This window comes from Protopterus annectens, chromosome 1.part2 (genome assembly GCF_019279795.1).
Source record: "Protopterus annectens isolate FY-2018-M chromosome 1.part2, PAN1.0, whole genome shotgun sequence".
Taxonomy (NCBI): domain Eukaryota; kingdom Metazoa; phylum Chordata; order Ceratodontiformes; family Protopteridae; genus Protopterus; species Protopterus annectens.
In genome coordinates this window covers 1,188,591,454-1,188,615,610 of record NC_056727.1, presented here as the reverse complement: position 1 = coordinate 1,188,615,610, position 24,157 = coordinate 1,188,591,454, and the positions used below count along the sequence as shown (strand labels likewise).

Here is a 24,157-nt window from a genome sequence, read left to right as displayed (position 1 = left end):
GATGTGTCTGAAGTATGAAAGCCAGTATATTGCTTCAGGGAGTGCTTAGGTTTTATTTCCTCCACATATTAAAAATGTGCTCTTGCCCACAAACTAGCTTTTCTTCTTGAATCATCCTGTGAAAAACTCAGCGGCCCATGAGGAACAACCCGTCTAATAATAATAATAATAATTATATATATATATATATATATATACACATACATATGCATATATACTAATGCTCAAGTGTCTCTTTTTACACTGATAAAAATGTGAAGTACAGCAGATGTAAAGACAATTTTAACATAAAATAATAGAGAGACCACCAAGCACAGAAAAATATCACAAGTAGGATGCAAAATCTACAGCATTAACTGTATGAAACACACAATATTTTTGAAATATAATTGCTTATAACATTCCACTGTCACTTTATCATTTGCTGATAAATCAGACTTTAACATACTGGCCTCCTAACAGATTTCATGCAGCTACATTCAAGGAAATATTCTGGGCAGTTCTGAATAGTGCATAATGAGATACAGTTAAGGTTCAGAAATACAGTAAATCTATTGCGACACAAGTGTTTTACTTGCTAAACTAGCTAGCATTTAGACAAAAGATGCTTTTAATGTGGACTACACTCTCTTTTAATTAACACAGTTACATTCCATGCTATTTTTTGGTAAATTGCTAACCCTCTTCATTAGACTGAAATGACTGTTTTAAGGGTATATTTAAGTAACTTGTATAAGGGTAAACATTATGCAAGTACAGAAGGCAGGAATCAAACACAGCTCTGCAACATCTAGCTTGTGTGCTGTTCTTTTCCTTAACTTGCTACACAGTAGTGCAGGCACACTAATTAAACCACTTTCTGCTTGGCAATGTACTATATTGTCATGATTGCTTTCCTTTGCTGCATCTTTACTTTAGGAAGAAAAATTTTGTTATTCGCTTACCCTAAGGAAGGAGTCCAATGCTCCATTCTCCATAAATTCTGTGACGATCATAACTGGTCGGCTTTTGGTCACAACACCCTCCAAGTGAATGATGTTAGGATGGTCAAACTGCCCCATAATACTCGCCTCCCCTAAAAAGTCTCGTCTTTGTCTTTCTGTGTAGCCCACCTTCAAAGTCTTAATAGCCACAAACATTTCCCTACGTCCAGGAAGCTTCAGACGACCCCTGCAGACCTCCCCAAATTCTCCTGTTTGAAAAATGCAGACTTATTAGAAAATAAATACAATCCTTTAAATAAAAACAATATAATCTGTTTTAAGGAATTGGATTTACCTGCTCCAATCACTTCCTCAATTTTTACACAGGATATGTCAATTTCTTTTGCAAATTCACGGATGGCTTCATTGGGGTCCTCATAAGTGAAAGGATCAATGTAAACTTTCACACCAGGAGTAACTGTGGGACACAAATAAACCGAGCTTCAGATTTTAATAAGTGTCAAGTTTTTCATCCATTCAATTACTAATTTAACTTTTGGGAACCAAATGTGTGCACAAGGTCCTAAAGTTGTACTTTTATCAAGACCTAGGTGAACACAGGAAAGGGCTGAGTTGAAACCTTAGAAAAAGCCACTCAGCTATTCAGATATTATGTTAAAGGGATAATATAAAATGTAAACAAAAGTGGCAGCAGATCATGCTGTGACTTAAAATAAATACAGTATTCAATTCTTATCTGAAAGATTAAAACCACTGCCACAATACAGATAACAATCTGCCACCAAACAGGAGCAAGTTCTTGTAATATTACAGCTGTTACCACATTATGATGGGCAACAACATCCAAGTATACATTTGATACAAAGGCAAAATTTGTGACAAACACCATATCTTTGGGGGAAACAGCACTCTATTCAGGTCATTATGTACAAGCACTCATTTCTTTTATTAGAAAAGTACAAACATTAACTTCTTAATAAATTATAAAATATCAGAGTGCTATTTCCAAAACTGGCAAAACAAATGAATTATGCACAACTTCATTAACAATTTTCTAAATCTGTGCCTCTCTGCTCTGAATTTACTTCTGGATGCAATATCACTTTTTTACAAGTATGCGAAGAGTTGATTTAATTTGGAGTGAAGAACCCTTTAGCAACTTTGGAGACAGCCTACAATGCATAAAGGCTGAGTGTACTATAGAAACTTCCAGCCTTTCCTTCCATTGTGCATGTATTTATTCAGGCTACTCACCGTACTGTTGCAGTTTTTCTGTGTACTCGGACTCTGAGCCATTCCTTTGTTTTCTGTAAAGAGAAACAGTATATATGTATATATACATACATGCGTGTGTATTTCCAATTTTTCTTTTCACTTCAGTATTTATCTTACATGAGTAACTATAAGGGTGGCAACAGAGCTGTTGGGACTGATATGGATTACAAAACAAACCTCAATTCCTTAATTTATTTTGGACTTGCACAAACACAACATATCCATAAATTTGTCCAACAGATGCATGTCTCTGTATCATCAATTACACAGCGGCTACTGACATTGTAATAATACTTTTGAGAACAACTGCCCAATAAAATACATAGTCCAAATTAATTCTTTTGTATGTCTTAAGCTGCAAGGTTAAGAACTTTTGCTGCCTTTAGTGACGGTTTGAAAAAGCAATGTCATATCACAGTTGCAAAGCTCTTCTTATTTACTATTAACCAGGTGAATGAAACAGACACCTAAAGGCTCTTTTCAGCCACAACTGGATCACAAAGACAAGACAGGACTGCCATTTACGGACAATTTAGAGTAGCCAATAACCAAGTAGGCTTTTTGGAGGTAGGAAGAAACTGGAGAAGAAAATCCATATAATCACAGGCAGAACATGAAGTACAGTTGTGTACACTTACCATAAATGTAGATGTTCGAGTGTATTCACTGTTGCAGTCATTACATTTGGGTTATTGCTTGCAGGTAGCCCTCAGTGGCCCTGATTAACAAAGTCTTGGGTCTTGCGTTGGTTGCTGTCCCTTCTTCCATGACGTCAGGTTGTCAGGGGTATAAAACATGCAGCCGACGCCATTACATCAGTTTTTCTTGCCCCAGATGTCAGGTGCCCCCCAAATGGGAAGCAATTAAATATAAAAGTACAAAGATATACCTCAAAAAAAAAAGCAAATACACCAAAAAGGCTTTTAAGCATAGTAAAGGAAAGTAGAGGTATAGCCAAAAGAAGTTAGGGGGCTGGAGGGAGGGTAACCAGGACTGCAACAGTGAATACACTCGAACATCTACATTTATGATAAGTGTACACAACTGTACTATGTTCTTCATGTTTCACTGTTGCAGTCATTACATTTGGGTAGATTCCCAAAGCTATGGTTAGGAGGAGGAATTTAGATATCATTAGGGCCAGCTATAAGGCCCTGCAAGACTGCATTGGCAAAGCCAGCTCTGGATTTAGAGAAAATTGGCAAATGATAATGCTTGGTGAAAGTACGTACAGAACTCCAGGTAGCAGCTTCTAGGATGCCCCTGGTAGGGACGCCTCTGAGAAAGGCTGTACTGGTAGATGCAGCCCTGGTGGAGTGAGGTCTGATCCCCTGGGGGATAGGTTTTCCATGGTGCTTATAGCAGAAATGAATGCAATGGCTTATACATTTAGAAATGGTTTGCTTTGAAATAGCCTTCCCCTCTGCCCCTGCAGCAAATGCCACCAGTAGTTCAGATTTCCTTTGAGGTTTAGTCCTGTCCAAGTAGAATCTAAGCTGTTTGTGCACATCTAAGGAATGCAGTACCCATTCCCCTTTATTCTGTGGATTGGGAAAGAAGGTTGGCAAATGAATGGACTGATTAAGAGCTACACAGGATACCACCTTGGGCATGAAGGATGGATTGGTTCTGAGGGACACCCTGTCCGCAAGAAAGATGATGAAAGGCTCCACTGCCATAAGGGCCTGTAATTCAGGCACCCTTCTAGCTGAAGTGATTGCTAAAAGGAAAGCTGTTTTCCACGAAAGAAATTTTAAGTCTGCAGTAGCAGCTGGCTCAAAAGGAGGTAGAGTGAGTTTCTAAAAGACAAAGTTAAGGTCCCAGGCTGGGGTTGGAGCTCTCCGGGGTGGTCTCAAATTTTTGGCCCTCTGAGGAACTGCTTGAGCAGTGGATGAGAGAAGAGGGGAGGTTCTGTGTTACAATGAGCTGAAATGGTTGAGGCGTGGATTTTTAATGGAGGAAAAAGACAGGCCCTTGTGAAGCATCTCAGTTAAGTATTGTAAAATCAGAGGTAAACTGGGTGCTGCTGTGCTCATCCCTTGAGATTGGTTCCACACACAGAATCTTTTCCATTTTTCAGCATAAGATTTTCTAGTATGAGGCCTCCTTGCCTCTAAAATGATATCCATCACAGGTTTGCTGAGGGATGGTAAAGGAGAGATTAAGTAATTAGCCAGGCTACAAGATTCAGTGTTAGAAGATGAGGGTGCAGAATCTGGTTCTGCTGCTGAGACAGCAGGGAAAGAGTCTGAGGCAGGTGCCATGGAGATAACCATGACACTGCGCAGAAGGGGGTACCAGTGTTGGCGGGGCCAGTCTGGAGCACTCAAAATCATCCTTGGTTTGTCCTGTTTGATTTTTAGTAGTACTTTGGAGAGCAGAGGGGGGAAGGCATAGATTGATAGGTTTTTCCAGCTGAAGGACAGAGCATCCACTTTCCAGGCTTGTTTGTGGGGAGTCCTTGTGCAAAATTTGTCCAATTGGTAGTTCTGGGGAGAGGCAAACAGGTCTATATCTGGGCTCCCCCATTTGCTTGTCAAGATTTTGAAAGTCCTTGGTTCCAGTTTCCACTTGTGTGGGTCCATGAGGTTTCTGCTTAGTCCATCTGCCAGTGTATTTAATTTTCCTGACAGGAACTGAGCTTGTAGGTGCACTTGGTAGCTCAAGGCTGTGTTCCACAATGCCATAGCTAGTCTGCAGAGGGGGTAAGAATGTGTACCCTCCTGCTGGTTTATGTACCAGATAACAGTGGTGTTTGTCCATCTTTACCATTAGTTGTCCTGGAAGAATGTAGTCCTTGAAGGCTGTCAGAGCATTCTGTGCAGCTAACATTTCTTTTTGATTGATATGCAGGTGCATTTGACTTGGGTTCCATTTGCCCTGAATGCACTTCCCTGCCAGGTGAGCCCCCCATGCATAGTCTGATGAGTCTGTTGTTAGGGTTTGGGTGGCAGGGGGTGGTGTGAAAGATAGTCTCTTGTTTTGGTGGCAAGCCTCTGCCCACCAAAGGAACTCTAGGCGTAGGCAAGGTATGATAGGAATTGTTGTTTCTAGGTCCTGAGAATGTTGACACCATAGGCTTTTTAGATACCACTGTAGTTTCCTCATATGCAGTCTTGCATATGGAATTAGAAGAATGCAGGAGGCCATGAACCCCAGGGCCTGCAGTATTTGTCTTGCAGATAGCAGGGTTTTTGTGGCCACTTGTTTCAAGTAGGTTGTCAAATGAATTTGTTTCTCTGGTGTGAGGTAAGCCATCTGGGAAGTTGTATTCAAGCTTGCTCCCAGGAATATAATTTGCTGACAGAGGTGCCAGTTGCGATTTCTTTTCGTTTATGGTGTACCCCAGACAAGTTAGAACCCTTTGTACAAAGGCCAGATGATTCAAAAGTATGTCCTGGCTTTCTGCCTGAATTAGACAATCATCCAGGTATGGGTATATTTGAATATTTCTTTGCCTGCAAAATGCAATAACTGGAGCTAGGCACTTTGTGAATACCCTGGGCGCAGTAGATAAGCCAAAGGGCAGTGCAGAGAACTGATAGTGCGTGTAGCCTGCTTTGAAGCGTAGGTATCTTCTGCAAGATTCCCTGATTGGGATGTGCAGGTATGCTTCGTTTAAATCTAGTGTTGCCAACCAGGCATCTTTGCCTAGCATAGGAAGTAATTGGTGAAGAGTCAGCATCTTGAATTTTGGATTCTCCAAAAAGGTGTTTAGAGTAGACAGGTCCAGGATAGGAGGCCATGAATTGTCATTTCTGGGTACCAGGAAAAGTCTTGAGTAGAAACCTTCTCCCTTTTTCTCTTCTGGTACCAGTTGAATAGCCCCATGCTTAAGAGAGAAAGTACTTGTTTTTGGGCCTCTGCCCACTGATTTGGGGGTAGGTCCGGCCACCCGCTTAGTGTTGGCAACGTGTGGAAGTGAAATGTGTATCCCTGGGACACTACATTTAAAACCCATTTGTCCTGGGTAATGAATTCCCACTTCTTTGCATGAAGAGCAATCTTTCCCCCCAAAGGGGCAGTCAGTTGATAAGTGCTTGGAAATTTTAAAAGGAAGTCATTGAGACTGTTTACCATAGGGGGGGGGGTCTTATTATTCCCAGATTTGGAAGTGGAGGCCCCCCACTGCTTAGTTCTGTGTGTCCCCTGGGACTAAAACCTGGGGTTTTTGCTGTGTCTGGGTTTGGCTTGAGAAGACCTAGAAGGGGCTGAAAAGAACCAATTCTTAGAGGGCCAGTGCCTACTAAATCCAAGAAGCTGAACTTGTAAAAAACCTTTAACAGTTTGCATAGATTTAACTTTATCTTCCATCTTTTTAAGAACTTCCTCAGCCTTGTTGCCAAACAGGTGGTCCTGATTTAAAGGAGCATCCAAGCTTTAACATGATCAGGCAAAGATTGCTCCTTAAGCCAAGCATGCCTTCTGAGCACAGACCCAGTAACAGCAGCCCTGCAAAAGGCCTCTAATGAATCAAAACCACATTGCAAAGTATGTTTTCCAACTTGTTCAGCAGAATGCATTAAATCCTGTAATTCTTTATTTTCTACACAGTCAGGAATCAACATCATTTTCAGTTTAAGCAGTCCAATAACATATTGCTGATACTTTAACATATGAAACTGGCAGTTTACAGCCCTAATGGGCAAGGTTGCAGAAGTGTAAACCTTCTTACCCCATCTATCCAGCGCCCTGGAGTCTCTATCAGAAGGGGTAGGATTTTTAGCAGTAGAAGCCTTAATGCCCTTGGGCCCCTGTGAAATAGTCTCTGGATCTGCAATAGGATTTTTAAAAAGGAACTTGTGGGACTCTGGGACCCTGTAGTATCTGTCAGGTTTTCTGGGAGCAGGAGGCAGGGAATCATGGGCCAAACTAGATTCCGAAAAAGCATCATCAACAATGTCTAGTACAGGATGAATACCTAAAGTCCTATGCTGAGGTAGGAGAAGAAAATCCCTAAGCCTCTATTTTGATTCAGAAAAGTCCTGTCTTTCCCAATGGAAATGCTCCTTTAGAGTATGTAAGGTTTCCCCAAAAGAAAAATCCTCCTCAGGAGGGGAAGCAGAGGGAATGGAGTCCTCTGCATCAGAATCTTCAAAGGTAGATAAGGGCAAATCCAGATCATTAGAAGAATCAGAAAAAACAGTATCCTGATCAGAAGATTCATAATCCACTTCAGTCCTAGGCCTCTTAGAAGGGGGGGGGGGGGGGTTGGCTACCCCTGATTAGAGTTATTAGATCCTCAGCCATTCTTATCATTTGTCTTTTAGGCAGAGAGGCCTGAGCATATGGCCTGGGCGTTGTTTTTTTAGGCATGGATCGAGATTTAGGCCTAAGTAAAGAAGGAGGCATCGATTTAATATGCAAGTCCGTAGGCCTGAATACACCGTCAGAAGCCGGTGCCTGCACAGTGGCTCCCGACCCATCCAAGGTAGAGACATCAATGGGTTCCATAGTTGAAGCATCTCGCGGCATACCGGACATCAAATGGGTCTCAGTAGAGGCCTGCGAATCAGAAATAGTGGCTATCAGGGTCTGTGAAAGTGCCTCACTGAGTATCGGCGAACTGTCGACTGGCTTAGGACAAGCGCCGTTGGCAGTTTTGGACCTCGGCGGCCTGTCTCTGTCTTTATCTTTGCATTTTTTCGGAATCCTGGTAGTCGGATGGCTAACCGACGACATTTCTGGATAATTAAACCAAGAAGCAAAATATTTAGAGGCGAAAATATACTGACGATGGATAGTGCGCTGATTAAATAAAGCACAAAACCGACAGCAAGGTACGTCGTGGTCAGGGCCTAGGCAAGGAATACAGTACGAATGAAAATCTTTATGATGTACTTACTTTCTACAAGTGATGCAATTATTAACTTTTACTGACATCGGTAAGGAGCAAGAAAAAGTTTCCCCAACGGGGTACTTAGCTTTAGTTGAAGACTTTGGTTCTGAAACTCGAAAACGAAAATTTCAGGAGTAAGCCGACTGGCACTTGCGAACTGCTTCTGCTTTGGGCATGGCAAGAAAGACTGATGTAATGGCGTCAGCTGCATGTTTTATACCCCTGACGTCATAGAAGAAGAGACAGCAACTGACGCATGACCCAAGACTTTGTTAATTAGGCCAACTGAGGGCTACCTACAAGCAGATAACCCAAATGTAATGACTGCAACAGTGAAACATGAAGAACATCCAGGACTGACTTGGGCCTATGACAGTGGAGCTAAAAATCCATGGTCTTATTCAATGACCCACAGTTCACTTCCTACCGCTCTTCTGTGTTATAGCCTGATGCAAAAGGAAGTGTGGCAGCAACAAACTTACTTGACAGACCCTATGTAAAGTGTATGACAGAATGTGTCTTATTGAAGATTTATCCACACCTCATGTGGTGCTATTATAGATCAAGGCAAAATGACAAACACATGAAAAGGTGGTAATCTCTTATAGCTCTTACTGCAATCATGCAATGGAATGCAAAAGTTATGGGTATTAACTATAATGCTGTATTTGTGAGTAGAAAATCTTACTGAAGGAATTAACACGACTTATGCCACCAGTGTCAGGAACACTCGAACAACTTTCTTAGTCCACAAACCTTATCGTTTATGCCCTATAATGCACAGACTGTCAAGAAACTTACAGTTTCTAACTATGACAAATGAAGGAAGGAAAATCAAAAGCATAAGGAAGGGGGGAGGTTTCCTGGATCCACAGCTTCTTTTCACAGATCCAGTGTAGTGGTGAATGCCCATAACTTTTGTATCGGACAACAGAGAACCCTAGCTGCAGTAAATAATACGAACAAGAACCACCTCAATCCTCTTGAGTCACTGCCCTATGAGGATGTACCACTGATCAATGTAGGTTCACATTAAAATTCTGAGGACGCTAACAGCAATTCTCACACCTGCAGAAATGTAACTGTAAAATATGGAAAACAGTATTAAGTCTGAGCACAATGATCTGATTGTTAGCATCATATATAAATAGCACGGGTATGGGAGGTGGTGGGGAAGGTAGTAAAGCCCCTCAGCAAAACTTAAAGAGTTTGCTGTTACTTGTTGTATTTGTACTTTCAAAGTAAGGGTCAGGACTCGCAGTACCAGGAGGAAGTAAGCCACTGTGGTCCTGATGGAAACTGGGACCTGGATATCTCATTAGGTTTGTAGTGTTTTGCAATGGCATGAAAGGGACGACCATGTGATGGCCACAAAGAGATCATCCAGTGAAGCATTATGGAAAAAAGTAGGGACTGTTCTGATAAGAGTGTGCCTTGGAACAACCTTGAAAGGCTTTACTACATTTGTCAGATCAATAATCAATGCCATCAGAATGTGATTTGGTGATATATTTTCTAATGACCTTTATGCCCTTCTTTCCTTTGCTAAATGGTACAAACAATAAATCATCTTTTCTAAGGCCCTTAGTCCTGCCCATAAAAAAATGCACTAAAGCTAGATTTTTTTGTTTCTTCCAACAAAAAATAAGGGTTCATGTTCACAGATATGTCTTTGTGCAACATCTCCTAGTACAGAGACTAGTAAAGCCTGAAGTTCTGAAATCCAGAAAGCATCAAAAGGACCTTGAAAGGTTGAGAATGTGAGGCTCTTTGAAAGCTGAAGGCTAACTAAGATATGATTCAGTCACTACCTGCCAAAACGGAAAATTCCACAACATCTCTTGAAGACTTCACAATAATTGAAGGGGTCATTGTGCTAAATAAAGTCATATGTGACAGAAAAAAATGGAGATTTCTAGAAGGGCTGTGCATTATTATGCTTGGGGGCAAGGTTTGCATCCTTATAAAGTTTTTGTGCCAAAGATCCAAACTTTGATGATATTAGTCCTGTATTTTCCTACAGCCAAAGCTCTTCAAAATCAGGTAACAGTTTTGACTCATTTCAGATGGTAATCACTAACACTGCATTACTGTTAGATTACGCAAATGCTGTGTGACAATTTGACTAATATTGTTAAAGGATTTTTTACTAAGCTATAGAAAGTTACTGAAAGAGAGATCCATGGCATGTTTTAAAAGCGTAATAAAACTTATTTACAGGAGGACAGCTGTACTACATAAATTTTTCAATTTTTTTACTGATGCAAACATTATTAATGGCAGCAACTACAGCTTTGGATGCAGACAGCCTTCATATATATTCACATTATGGTAACAATAGCTATCAAGTTTATGTTGTGTCTAAATTATTACCGTTATTACAAGAAAATAATTTGCCAGATAAGCACCTTTGCTTTTTATGCACATTTGCTTTCACATTACTAGGATTTCTCCCATGCTGCATTTTTCCGTTACACCTGCAGTAAGAGCAAAAAACAATACATTCTTATTGTATGCCTCTTCTGATGTAGACATCTGTAGAAATAAATACAAGTTATACAGAACAATGAATTAAGTGCTTACAAATGTGAATGGTACACATGGAATTGCTATGAAATAAACACAGGAGGAGGAAGAAGGTGATTAAGGAATACAAGAAAAAGGAACACAGACTTTAATGAAGTTTCATCAAGAAGAGGAGGGAGAGAGAGAGAGAATGAAATGTCAGATTAGAAAGAGTTTAGATAATTAGAAAAGGTGGGGTGAGTGTAGACAATCAGACTAAAAATGTACAGTACAACACTTACTTGAATAAAATACAAAACAGTGGTTCATGGAATGCAATTAAATCAAAAAGAAGACATGAACAATGATGCAGAAGTATACAAGTGATGACCAGAATGGTACATCATGGGAGGCAATATGCAAGGATCATTTAAACCCTCACATAAAAAGAACACCGATTAAATCTTTTCCATATTTCATTTAAATATAGTGGGAAGTTGGCATAATGGTTAAGGTGTTTACTTTACAAACACAAGGTGCAGGGTTTGAGTCCCATATGGGGTAATTGGCTAGGCTTACAATAGCCCACAAAAGCAGTTAGTCTGCTACTAATCTATGAACCTATATTTCCAGAATAAGGCAGCAAGGTACAACTGCAGCAGAAAAAAAGGGAAAGAGAGGTTTTAAGGGCAGTCCTGTATCCAGCTTGCATTATGCACCACAGTGGAGAGTGGATATCCTTGTGCAGAACTTTGAATAACTGCATTGCTGAATGAAAGGCTTCATTCTCCTACTAAAAGCAAGCACATTTTTAGCTAAAATATATGATATAAAGAGGCCAAAGAGCTTTCATCATGAAAGGACAGTGAGACTAACTCACAACTTACTAAACTGCAATTAAAATTACAGCAGTTTAAAGAATCTACAGCTACCTGCTTTGATAATACTATTATTCTGAAGACAACCCATCATCCTTAGTACCACAAAAAATATCAATATACTGGTAAAGAACAGTAAGTGCAGAAAACATACCTCAAACACACAATAGCGATCACGATCACAACAATAACAAAGACAAGGCCAGCTGTAGCAGATCCCACTATCAGAGGTAGTTGTTCCCCAATTTTCTTTTCTTCCCCCTCTGTAAATAAACAGGCAGTAATTATGCTTTATGGTTCAACAAAATGCAGCACAGTACAGTACAGTAGCTAATATGCTGGGCTAAAAAAATAGAGACCTGGGTTTGAATCTGACTGTGAGATGTAAAGCAAGTTATTCATCTTGAAAAATGTCAATAGTTTAAAACTTTTCTACACAACCCCAAATAAATAAAATATTTTGTACTTACTTCAGTAGACTTATCTTATTAATCAGCAGGTAAGAGAGCAATTCTCCAATCAGCATGTCAGTTGTATTATGTGTAACAATGTTTTAATACTAATAACTTAAGCTAGGCTAGAAAACACCACAGCATTACACAATGCATGCCAATTTTATTCAGATATATTATTTTGTATAAGCTATTTGGAAGTGAATACTGACAAAGCTTTGTTTTATTACACTTTACACTGCCTTTAATAGTTTTATACAGTACGGTTTAGATTTACTACAATCTACTCGTAGGAAAGGAGATGATGCTACATTTGAATTAAAGAAGATCACTGATCAGTACTTTATTCAAGTTACAGAATCTATGCAACAATAGCAGGAAACAAGCATAGATCTGGAGATATACTGTTTTCTCAGCTCACTCCTGTAGCAATTTAGCTACAGTGCCTGTGTGGTGCTGACATCGCCAAGACAATATTCAGTGCAAGGATCTTGCTATAGCTCTGTGAGCATGTCTGCTGCAATGTGGGAAAATGGGTGCTCTGGTTTTACCAGATGTATATTTGTTTCACTGAAAACAAAGAACAATGTATAGAGATGTGGTAGAAAATTATGAAAACACATATAAACACTGCTTTAAAAAGTCACACTTTACCTCCAAGATCAATATAAAATTAAAACAAATCTTATTGTTCTCTGTATTATGTGTGTAACACCATGCTGTGATTATAAAGACACAATCACAGCCTATCAGTCCCCGTTAGAACAGATAAGAACATTATATTTGCTGCAAGCAGCAGGGAAAGCGTGTGTTACATCTATATTCCGCTGTCTCTATCTGTAATTCAGAAAAGCTTACTTGTTAGTTCTAGTTCTGATTTAACAGGGTTTTACTTCAAACCTTACATATATAGTTTGTTTTTGTTTGACTAAAATAACTACAATGGAGATGATGTGTCATTTCATCAGATAAGGTATGAGTAAAGCATACACCACATCCTTGTGAGGAAATGTCATATAGCAGAATTTATAACTCGAAGTAATGAAGGGGAGGCATCAGTGACAAAGCAAAAGGACAAGAATAAGGTACTAAGGCCTGACTACCCCTCTCCCCCCACAAAAAAAGAAAAAAGAATAGTCCAGGAAGTAACTGAGAATTAGAGACTAGTCAGTCTTACATCTTCCAAGAAAGGTTACAGAAACTTGCTAAAAAGTAGGTTTTAAAAGATCCTGTAAGGAAACTGTCTAGCAGATGGGTGTGGATTCTATGGACTGACATGGTATGTTTTTTGTTTTGTCTGTCCAGATCCTGTCTTATGAGTAAATTGTTAATAATGATATGGTGAGGAACCAAGTGGATACAGTGTTCTAGATTTTAGCAAGGTCTTTGACATTAGGCCTCACTAACAACTGATGGGCAAACAAGTGATGGCTGTGGGATCCAAAGTAATTAAATATAGCTAGCAGAAAGAAAGTAGGAATTAGCAATTATAGGAAAACTGGTGAGCAAAAAGCCACAAGTGGTATTTAACAGGGTTCAGTGCTCTTATTATATTTTATTTTGTGCATTTGGGTAAAGAAATCACAACTCTATGAAATATCATATCTTGAGGGGCACTTCTTTGTATTATAGCATATATAATGCAGTGATAAGTATATTTTAAATCAGTGTGATACAGCTATCAGAAAAAGATGCTTTACTGACACTTATTGTTAAACTGTAATAAGAAAAATGAATTATGCTGCAATATGAAACATAATATGTTAAGCACCAAACCTAGAATCGTCACTTACAATGGTTTCATTCATTAGCTAGTTTCCAGTACTTCACTACATGAATTGGTTCCTCATAGATGAATTTACAGTAAAGGCACAGTCTGAACCCAGCATCTGAAAAATGTCCCACTAGCAACACTTTTGCATCATTTTTCATTTCATCAGAGGAAACAAAAATTCTACTAATTAATTATGGGTTGATTATTCACTTCCAAAGTAACTGTAATACTTCCATTCTCTCTAACATCCACAATTAAATCTCATTTGTGATTTTTTTCTCCTAATCACCATACAATCATCACCACATGTTTTGTGAAACAAATTAGCCAGTACGGTCACACCAATCATGGTCATCTATGCAGCAAGAATCACAAATAACTGCCAAATACAATTTGGGTTTTCCCAATACAGTCTCAATGTGTGAAACATTACTTCCTAGACCTGTAGTATTTTTATGTGTAATTCTGCATGTCAGCTTCCTGTTTTCTGTAATTTATGCTGACTTTTTTGTCTCCTCCACACATTCTTTCTTTCTGGTTAACACCACTCTATTAATTTTCATCTGCAGTCATCCTTTATTAATTGGTCATTCAAAAAAGGAACATTCTTGGGTGTTTCCACCTTCCTACTTCACATTGTATAAAAAAAAGTATCACACTCCATTTTTAAACTACCTCTTATTGTCTCTGTCAACTGATTGCTATCATGACAACAAATGCATCCCTTGAAATTAGATGTAAGCTGCTTGGATACTCCAAGACTCCCGATTTCTTTCCTTGTTTATCTCACTTTAATCCAATTAGATTTCCATTTCTCTTGTAGAATTCATAAAATCAAACCCCATCTTCTCTACAGTATTTATTCATCCCATCAGCAGTTTTAGAAGTGAACATCAAAATGGTACCAGCCTCATAGTCAACTTAGAGCTACTCCTATCATATGGCCAAAGTTAATGCAAATAAAGCTGCAGAGTTTTTCAGAAGGTCCTTTAGAATATTGTTGGATCCCTCACAAATAGCAGCACAATTCATCTTGAATTTAGGTGGCACATTGACAAGGTGTTCCTCTGCAGTTATAAAAGACAATTCCCAAGTCTATTGATGTTCTCCTTACCTTTCTCTGTAGGAGTCTGACATTCCAGGATTGAGCTGTATCTTCCATATCCAGCCACAGTCCTTGCACGAACCTGAACTGCATAAGTAGTTCCTGACTTAAGTCCATCTATACGAACTGCATTCTTTTGGCTGGTGATTGTGTGGGCTATTACATCTCCCTGACCCTGGACACAAGGAAAAAGATGCAAACGTTAATATTTATTGAATAATAATGCAATCATTGTAAGTGAGAAGGTAACATGCTATCTATGGGCATGGGAACTTGACAGTGACTCACAATGTTTAAGGGAAGTGAATGCAAGACTATGCCTCCTACATGATCTTTACATTATGATTTGCAAGCCTATGCCTCCAATGATTTGAAGTGACTCAGTTAGTGTAGCAGGCTTCCAGTACTGACCGGTTGGACCAGTAAATATACAAATACTAACAAAAACATATTTACCAGAGACATTATGGTAATGGTTGTGCTGTGTTTCATAACATAGTTCTTTACACCACACCACCATTTATGGTTATGTTCCCAGCAATGATCACTTTTTTTTAAATAAAAAATAAAATCTGAAAAGGGGGTAATAAAATGTGCAAAAAGGTAAAAACTTGATTAGAGGGGTGTATGCTTCAGACTTCCCCTTCTCCCATCCATTGTGATAACCCTGAATTATATGAACATAAAGGCTAGAAAAGACAGAAGAAATGTATATGTTTAGGGATTTCTATCATATGTTCATTGAGTTATTTGTTAGATAAGAAAGAACAAAGGCTATGTTCAGCAGTCTGCAATAAAAGCTTAGAATAGCTAACCAAAATAAATACAAAAAACATGCAGTATATAAGAAAAAAGACCCATAATGACTTTTGCTGTCAGCTTGTTCATTATTATTAATGATCAGATACTCAGGAATGGTAGTTGAACATACGTTTCATCTTTTTATCTTCATATCCACTCGTTAATAATACCAACTTACTAGATGCCCAACCATTACCATTTAACTGAAACCTTCTGGACCTGTGTCCAGTGTAGGACCTCCATGACTAGACTGCATTCAGAATTGCTGAGCTGTGCATTAGTTGGTACAAAGGACAAGCTTTTGCCTGCAGTTGTGGAGATTTAGGTTTGAGTCTTTGGACACACACCAGAGGGCTGACCATGACAAGGGAGGCTCAGGCATCCAACGCCCACCTCTCATCACTTAGAAGAAGTAGAGCAATGGATTTTCTGCTGCTTGACAACCCCTAAGAGAAGCCAGATTACTGCAGGAGACTGGGGATGCCAACAGACATCCCAATTAAGTATTGCACTTGCTTATTGCACAGACATTGCACATCAGGGCATGAGAGTGAAAAAAAAAGTTGGTGTTCATATTGTCATGGCAATTAGGATTCCATAGGCCAGCGGTGGTCCTTGATACGGAATGAATAGGTATAAAATGGATGATAAGCAGGTGTTAATCGCCTTCTATCAGTGGGTTCAGAAAATCTCTGTTATTCCTAACACTATTAAGTCAGTTCCAATTTCCAATTCCTTTTCCAAGGAAAAATACTGATCAGTTTAACCACATATTCTCCCAAACAAGTCCAGTCCTTATTTATACCATACATAAAAATATGTTGCCACGTGCCCTGTGTTTACTGGTTTACCTAAAAAATGAGATTTTTAACTTTAAATGATAACTACAACAATCATTTCTTGAACATAAACTGCATTTGCATTTCCTCTAAATGCCCATGGCTCTCTCTTTGTTTCCTATCAAAAAAAAAAAAAGTTACTGCCTTTTCCAGCTAGCAGAGTTGAAAAATATAAAGCACTGACCAAGATAAACTCAGGAACCTTGACAAACAAAATCACACAAAAAAGTGTGCTTTTATCCATTGTTTGACATGAGCAACAGACTAGCAGGACCAAGAATGGGGTGGCAAGTGGACATAGACTGGGAAAAGAAAGGGGGGGACAAGACAGCTGAGTGAGATGAGAGGTATGGAATCTAGCCATGAGTAAGCCTTGAAGGAAAAAAAAATGAAAACCAATGACAAGAAGAGGTACAACTGGGACAGGGAAAAGAGAAAGAGAAGGTAGTAGGAGATTCTTCCTGGGCTAGAGAGGGAAATTAGTACAACAGAGGTGGGGAAGACTAAAAGTAATGAGGTACGGTCAGGAGTTCAGGACTCTCCATAGAAAGGGAAGAGACCAAATGAAGAGGACAAGCGGATGGACCAGGAGAAAATTAATAAGCAAGATGGTCTAGAATTTAACAAAGAAGAAACAAAAACAGGAATGTGGAAGAATATGAAAAGTAGACCACTGGTTAAACAGGACTGGAGAATTTCCCAGAAGAACTCACACATGGAATGGAGCCTAAGAACTGTAAGGATACCCATTATATTCTTGTACCCTGCAGTAAAGCAATCACAATGTTAACAGGCATGGCTTGACACAGCAAATATAGGTGCCTGTTTCAGATATAATTTGGGATGGGGGTTACATAGGTAGCACTCCTGATCAGCAGAACAAGTAAAAGTAATGAAGTGAACACCCAACCTAACCAACTCTACAGGACGAATGAATGACTGAGGAAAACGGACTAAAATTACTGTGAACAAGGGAAGAGTCACGAGCATGGCCATGATAATTTTGGCTAAACAGATATGACAAGAGTAACATACAGACTTCATGTGACAAAAATAGGAAGCAAAATAAAGACCAGGACCAAATGTATGTTGTTACTAACCACAACCCTTCAAGGCACTGAACTGGTTAATACCTTTTCAAAGTACTTGACCTCATAGTCGAGAATGATTCCATTCGGTCTGTCTGGTGGTGACCAGGATAACGAAATGCTGGAAGAAGTAGTAGCGTGTAGATTTATTGTCTGGACCGGAGAAGGAGCTGTCCATGGAGAGGAGAAACAAGATATCATTCAATACACTAGCCAGAAAAGTTATTTCACACACTACATAAAATAGACTCTTTTGGATGAAGAGCACAGACATTGGATCAGGTGAAATGAGTTAATCAGAAACACAAAATATGCAAGCAGAACATTGGTTTTCATTTAACTATAAAATATTACTTAAATCATTACACTGTTTCAAGAGCAGTGCTACAAATGTCAATTTGCCATTTTGCAGGAGCATCATTTTTCTTTCTGGAACAGTGGAGACAATCATTCTGGCAATATTACAATCTTATACATATATATTTTTTTTCTTTAATATTTACCTTCTTGTTCAACTATTTCTTTTCTACTTGTTCTATTTGTGAATATTTCTGAAAGGCACACTACAGCACAGGGGCCTTCTAGGCACTACAGACAATATCCACAGGTTCTCTAGTGGTGGAGTAACTGCTAACCAAACTCAAATTATTTGAAATATCATGTTTGCGCTAGTTTACAAATAATTTTGCTAGTGAAGGTCTTTGAGGAAAGAACTCCATTAATAAATGCTTTCTCAGAGTTGACTTTCAGCAAGTAGCAGTTTAAAAATGAAAAAAAAAAGTGATTAACGTCAAAGCTCTTTCTGCTTAAATAGACCCTCCATCCCTAAAGATGGATGCAGCTGAACAGGTGCAATTACAATATTGTGATTAAGGAGGGGGAGATTCAGCAAAGCTGAGAGGGCTTGACAAATCACAGAGTCATGCAAAGTAAACTACATCAGCTACTATACATACGTAAGTAGAAAAAGAAATCACAGAGTCAGGCAAAGTAAACTATATCACCTACTATACATATATAAGTAGAAAACAGCACAGCTGTATGTTAATGTGGCACTACAGCAAGCCAGCAGTAAATAAATGTCTGCAACACTGGTGACCCATGGTTAGGAAGAAGCAGAGACTGCCACATGGCCATCTAGGAAGTGAAGCACTGATATCCCAAAACAGCATTTTATCCCTTGTAAGAAAGGGAGGAAAAGCAATAGATTCTCTCCTTTTTTATGCTTTTAATGGCTTTGGTATTTTGTGGTGATATGTGACCTCATGACCTATCAACCCAACCAAACTTCTGATGAGCAGGAATATCTGAATGGATACGGTAGGAGGTCAAGCTTGTAACCTCCATGTCCAGAGCACAGCAGAAATCTGGGAAATGGTGTACTAGATGCTCAAATGTGGAGTTTTAAAAAAAGAAAAAAATCATTCTAAAAAGCTACTGTTCATACAGGAAAAAACAACCTGGACTAGGTATACCTACCAGACTACAAAGGCAACTATCTGAACTGGTAGCAACAAGAACGGATAAGGTGCTATTCCAGTTTGAATTCTGAAAAAGAAAATCATAATTTGTTGCCTTACAGGCAAGGATGTAGCCAGGCATACTCACAGTATACCTGGCTACACCTGGACAGGCAGGCATATTCACAGTATACCTGGCTACACCTGGACAGGCAGGCATATTCACAGTATACCACTAAGTACATATTTCTCATGATCTCTCTAAAGGATAACAGTTTGGAGAGCTTAGATTTCTATACCTGCCCATACTAATGCAAGAAAGAACAGTACAAAATGTAATTAAAGCTAGCACGACTCATTTGAAAAAAGTACTGTATGGTGTAAAATAAAAACAAAAATGGTTTCTAAACAGCGTACTTGTCACTTTTCACAAGTCCGCTGGAAGGAACAGACAGATGAACTAATTATGGAACACCTACTGTGGCAAAAAAAAAAACAAGAAAGATCTAAACACATCATGGGCTGCTTTCCATTTTAGCTATATGTTGACTAATGCACTGAGTTAAGACAGAAGTTCAGTTCCACCCTGGGGATGTTTGTAAAACTCTGGAAAATCAACTAAAAGGAAGACATTTATCTAGGAATAATTCCCAAGGACAGCATATGTGCTCCATGGTGGGAAACTTACAGTGACCAAGTTATTGCTACAATACTATATATATATATATATATATATATATATATATATATATATATATATATATATATATATATATATATACACATACATATATGTGTATATATATATATATATATATATATATATATATATATATATATATATATATATATATAGATAGATATATATTACATATACATATATATATGTATATATACACCCATACATATACATATATATTTTATATATATATATATATATACATATATATATATATATATATATATATATATATATATAATATACACACACACATACATATATATACACACACATACACACACACATATATATATATATATATATATATATATATATATATAATATATATACACACATACACATATATATTCGATATAGATGTATATATTTGTGTGTATGTGTCTGTCCGTGTGTGTCGCAGAAGATTAAGGCTATGACCTTCTAATGAGTTGTTTCCTGTGGTCCAGTGTTTGATTCTATAAGCATTCATTTGCTTTCTGTATGACCTTAAGCAAATCACTTAGGCAGACCAAGCTTTGAGGCAATTGAAAAACTGGTCTTGGCTCCTTAATGGTCTGTTGGATAGCATGCCTAGTAACTACCTATGATGTTGTTCTTCTTTTGGCTTTTCCTAGTTAGGGTTCGCCACAGCGGAACTCCAGTCCGCTAATGATTGGCAGTAGATTTTTTTACGGTGCCGAGGTGCCAGCTCGATGCCCAACCTTCAATGAAGACATGCCCATTCTATGCACGTCTTTCGAACGACACTCGACTGTGGAGAGGACATGCAGACTCCACACAGAAGGCAAACCAGCCAAGAATCGAACAGGAGAACCTCTTGCTGTGAAGCAACAACGCTACCACTGCACCACCGCGACTTCAAACCATAATGCAGCAGTGATGTTTATCACACACATCAATACCTACGTTTCTTAAGTATGTACAGACAGCCTTTAGACAGATGTGCACATTGTTTACAAAGTGAGGTTGAGTGTAATGCAGCAGCATTATTTTCGTGAGAATAATATGAAAATTTATTTTACATTCTTTCATATATCCTCTGTCCAAAGAAAAGAAGGATGAGCAGTTTGGGTGTAGATATGGCCACAAAAATTAGTACCTGCAGCTAATTCAACAGGAGATACAAAAACTTTGATGTAGTAAGTAATACTAAGTATGTATTCTAGACTCTGAAAATATAAATAAGCCATAGCTACAGACGTTGACAGAGGTCACCTTCACTCCCGATGGCAACAGAATTAGGGAGAGGTTATGTAACCTCACAAAGTGTATTACTTTCAAAGTCCAAAAGATACATTTTTTGTAACAGTAACTAAGACTGAGCCAAATGTGGGGATGAACTCAAATATAACACTGGTTGATAAAAGATGGCTTTTAATCATTACAAGTGGCTGTTAAACAGATGGATTCTGGGATTTTTCCTGGGAGCAACACTCTTCAATGTATTTTTCTCAGACATATCTGACAGAATAAAGAAAAGGATCGACCTCTTTGTCGATGACACAATAATAGGAGTAGCAGAGAAGGGTAGGTTACATCAGTTATCACACAGGATTAAAACCATTGGCAGTTAGGGAGCCGGTTTCCTGTACTCCAGGGTTTGATTCTCTTAGCTTCCAATTGCCTATAGTGCATATCTATCAACCTCCTAGTACAAGAGATCTGGACAAAGCCAAAAATAATGGAGAGACAAAGGCTCAAAAAATAGGGATAATTTTTAAATGTCACTCTTGTTAATTTAAAAAGTTGATAGAATAATAGGATTTGCGTTAGCATACAGTTTCTGATGGGTATGAAGTCTGAAATTCTAATGTCTATCATTATTTAGTGACATCAGTCCTGGATCATTTGCCAGAAAAAACACAAATTTTATGAGGAAAAGGTCAAAAATATGAGGGATAAATCTGGACATTCTACAAAAAATCTGGACAGTTGTGAGGTATGCTATAGTGTGATGCAGATCGGGAATCTTAAGTAGATAGTACTACTACGGCAGAGTCTGGAAAAGGTCCTCAGGATTAGTGCTGCACTCTGGTTAAGAAATAAATAAAAACAGGCTGGATGGACTACAGGAATGGGTTGTGGAATGGTAATGACACATGCATTCAAGATGGCATGAGAGCAATGCAAAAATAGTATGAGGGAAGGAAGGAAGATATGGAACTGAGGTAGAAAGTCTGATGCACTTAAATGGCAGACTAAAGAAGCTTACAGTCTCCTTCTTTCCTGAAAGAGCTACAAAGAAATATAACATCTGAGTTGGAAGACCACTCTGTTATTCCTTCGGAAAAAATGGATACCTGTTCATGTATAAACCACCCAATCCATTTTCCCTTTACACCACTATCACCGCAGTTGTAATTAAACAAAAGATCGCTATAAGGTAAATTCCATATGAATATCCAACTAAACTCTTTCACAGTCTGTTTTCTCCTCCATTTTCCACCAGTGAGGAGAGCAGCTAAATGTAATGAAGAAAATAAATCAAACTAGCCAATTATGCAGGAAGAATGGATAAGAAAAACAGCCTAAAGCCCTTTGTGAAGAAGGGAAGACTTGTGAGTCATTACCATGACAATATTAACTAAATACAAACAATTAGTAACAGCATACACACTTGAAGGGACTAAGACAGGAAGTAAAATACCTTCATGCTCTTCTTTTTACAGGTTTTAACACTACATTTGCTCGGCTGCAGAAGAGGAAAATAATAAGCCTACTTAGTTTGCTCTTTTTTAGAGTATTTAACATTCTACCTCTGTCCATCTATCTCTACCCTCCCCATTACCTTATTTTCAAGTCCCATACACTCTTGAATGCCTCTGTGGGTTCCCTCTCTACCAGTTAACCCAGCTGTCCTTTACATTATCCAATAGTTGTTTCTGTGAAAATAACTTTCAGAGATTCAATGAGTGCGTAATCCCTACAACCTACCGACTCTGCTTCCTCCATCCCCACTTTTTTTCCTGTTCAGAATGACCCTGTCATGCCTCCCCAGCGTGACCCTTTTCACCAATTTCATGACACACTCACTCCTCTGATCTTACCAGAAAAGAGCTCCATTAGTCACTGATGTTACTCCTCTCATCTGTTCAGCAGAACATTCCGGTAGCTTTCCTCCAGATTCCTTCCTGCACTTTGATATACTTTTCATTAAATGGCCTCTAGACAGAACTTAAGGTGTGGCCTTCACAGCCCTTCCATGGGTTTACTTACCTAAGCCCCACTGAAGATGTGAGCTCCAGTTTCAGTGCCTGTTGAACAACCACTGTCTGGTATATCTTTCAATGTACAGGACAACCTTCTGTTACATCTCTTCACAACATTTTCAAAGGTTTCATTACTTGAGTGTTTATCAGATACAATACATCCCTCTCTCGTTCCTAAGCCACAGTTACCAAATTTGGCACACAGACCAGGCGTTCCTGTCCTGTGCCTTCCTGACCAAGTACATGTTGCTGCGCTTTAAATGCTGAACTCAGACGACAGAACCCAACTAGTGCTCTAACTCAAGTTCTTAGTTTTCTACTCCATCTGTTGAACATACCCTGCTGTGGCTAGTGCTGTCCTCTTCAGTCAGGCACACCTTCCCCCTAAGATGCTGAGCAGTTTTGGTAATGAAACAGTGATGTGCACTTCTCCTGCACAGGTCATTACAGAAAAATTTTAATTCCATCAATAGCTTCTGATGTTATTTTGTACTAAATGATGTGTTCATGAACAGGGTAGTATTTAAAAGCCTTGCTAAAATTCCATGCAGACTGCATATTCAATATATAGCAGCTCCTGTTCTTAGTCATATGATCAAATAAATCCCTCTAATTCGATTGGTGGTAACCCTCGGTGAAATACATACTCCAAAATCCCTTACAATATTGTCACAAGAAGGAGACTGATCAGACAACAGCATCAGTAAACAGGAAGAATCAAATCTGTAACTGTTTAAGCCAGTTTTACAGGTTTGTCATTATTTGTTTACCTCAGTCTCTGTTGACAGAAACCACAACCATTTTTATTTTGATAAGACTATGTTCAATACAGGCAAGACCCCCCCACCCCCAGAAAAGAAGCAAGTAAATACCAATGCACAATTAAGCTTTGGTTTCTATCACAATAAAAGCATCAATGCTGCCCAGCTGTTCATTAGTACATTCAGTTTCCCTTCACTTTGTTTGTTTCTTTCGGCTTTTCCCGGTTAGAGGTCGCTACAGCAGAACTCCGGTCTGCTAATGACTGGCAGTTGATTTTTACGTACCGGCTTGCCAGGCCTGACGCACAACCTTCAACGAAGGTACGCCCATTCATGCATGTCTCCATGCAGAAGACGCTCTAGCTGAGAATCGAACCGGACAGCGTCTTACTGTGAGGCTACAATGCTACCGCAGCAATAACAATAAATAACATATATCAAGTCTTCTTCTTCTGGTGACATACTGTATACTGTCTAACTGCAAA

General features: G+C 38.8%; 1 protein-coding gene across 5 annotated transcripts in view; it reads right to left on the bottom strand.

Annotated features, from left to right (window-relative positions):
• Window positions 1-24,157, bottom strand: part of EPHB3 (EPH receptor B3) — a 231,858-nt gene that overhangs the window by 34,482 nt on the left and 173,219 nt on the right. For 2 of the 5 annotated variants that reach the window (XM_044060044.1, XM_044060039.1), the window contains exons 6-12: window positions 17,546-17,670; window positions 14,782-14,947; window positions 11,596-11,704; window positions 10,467-10,535; window positions 2,199-2,251; window positions 1,279-1,401; window positions 945-1,210 (exon numbers count right to left, since the gene is read on the bottom strand). In XM_044060044.1, coding sequence (XP_043915979.1) covers window positions 945-1,210; window positions 1,279-1,401; window positions 2,199-2,251; window positions 10,467-10,535; window positions 11,596-11,704; window positions 14,782-14,947; window positions 17,546-17,670 — 911 coding nt within the window. The remainder of the gene's footprint in view (window positions 1-944; window positions 1,211-1,278; window positions 1,402-2,198; window positions 2,252-10,466; window positions 10,536-11,595; window positions 11,705-14,781; window positions 14,948-17,545; window positions 17,671-24,157) is intronic. The other 3 variants (XM_044060040.1, XM_044060041.1, XM_044060043.1) reach the window with 3 other exon arrangements.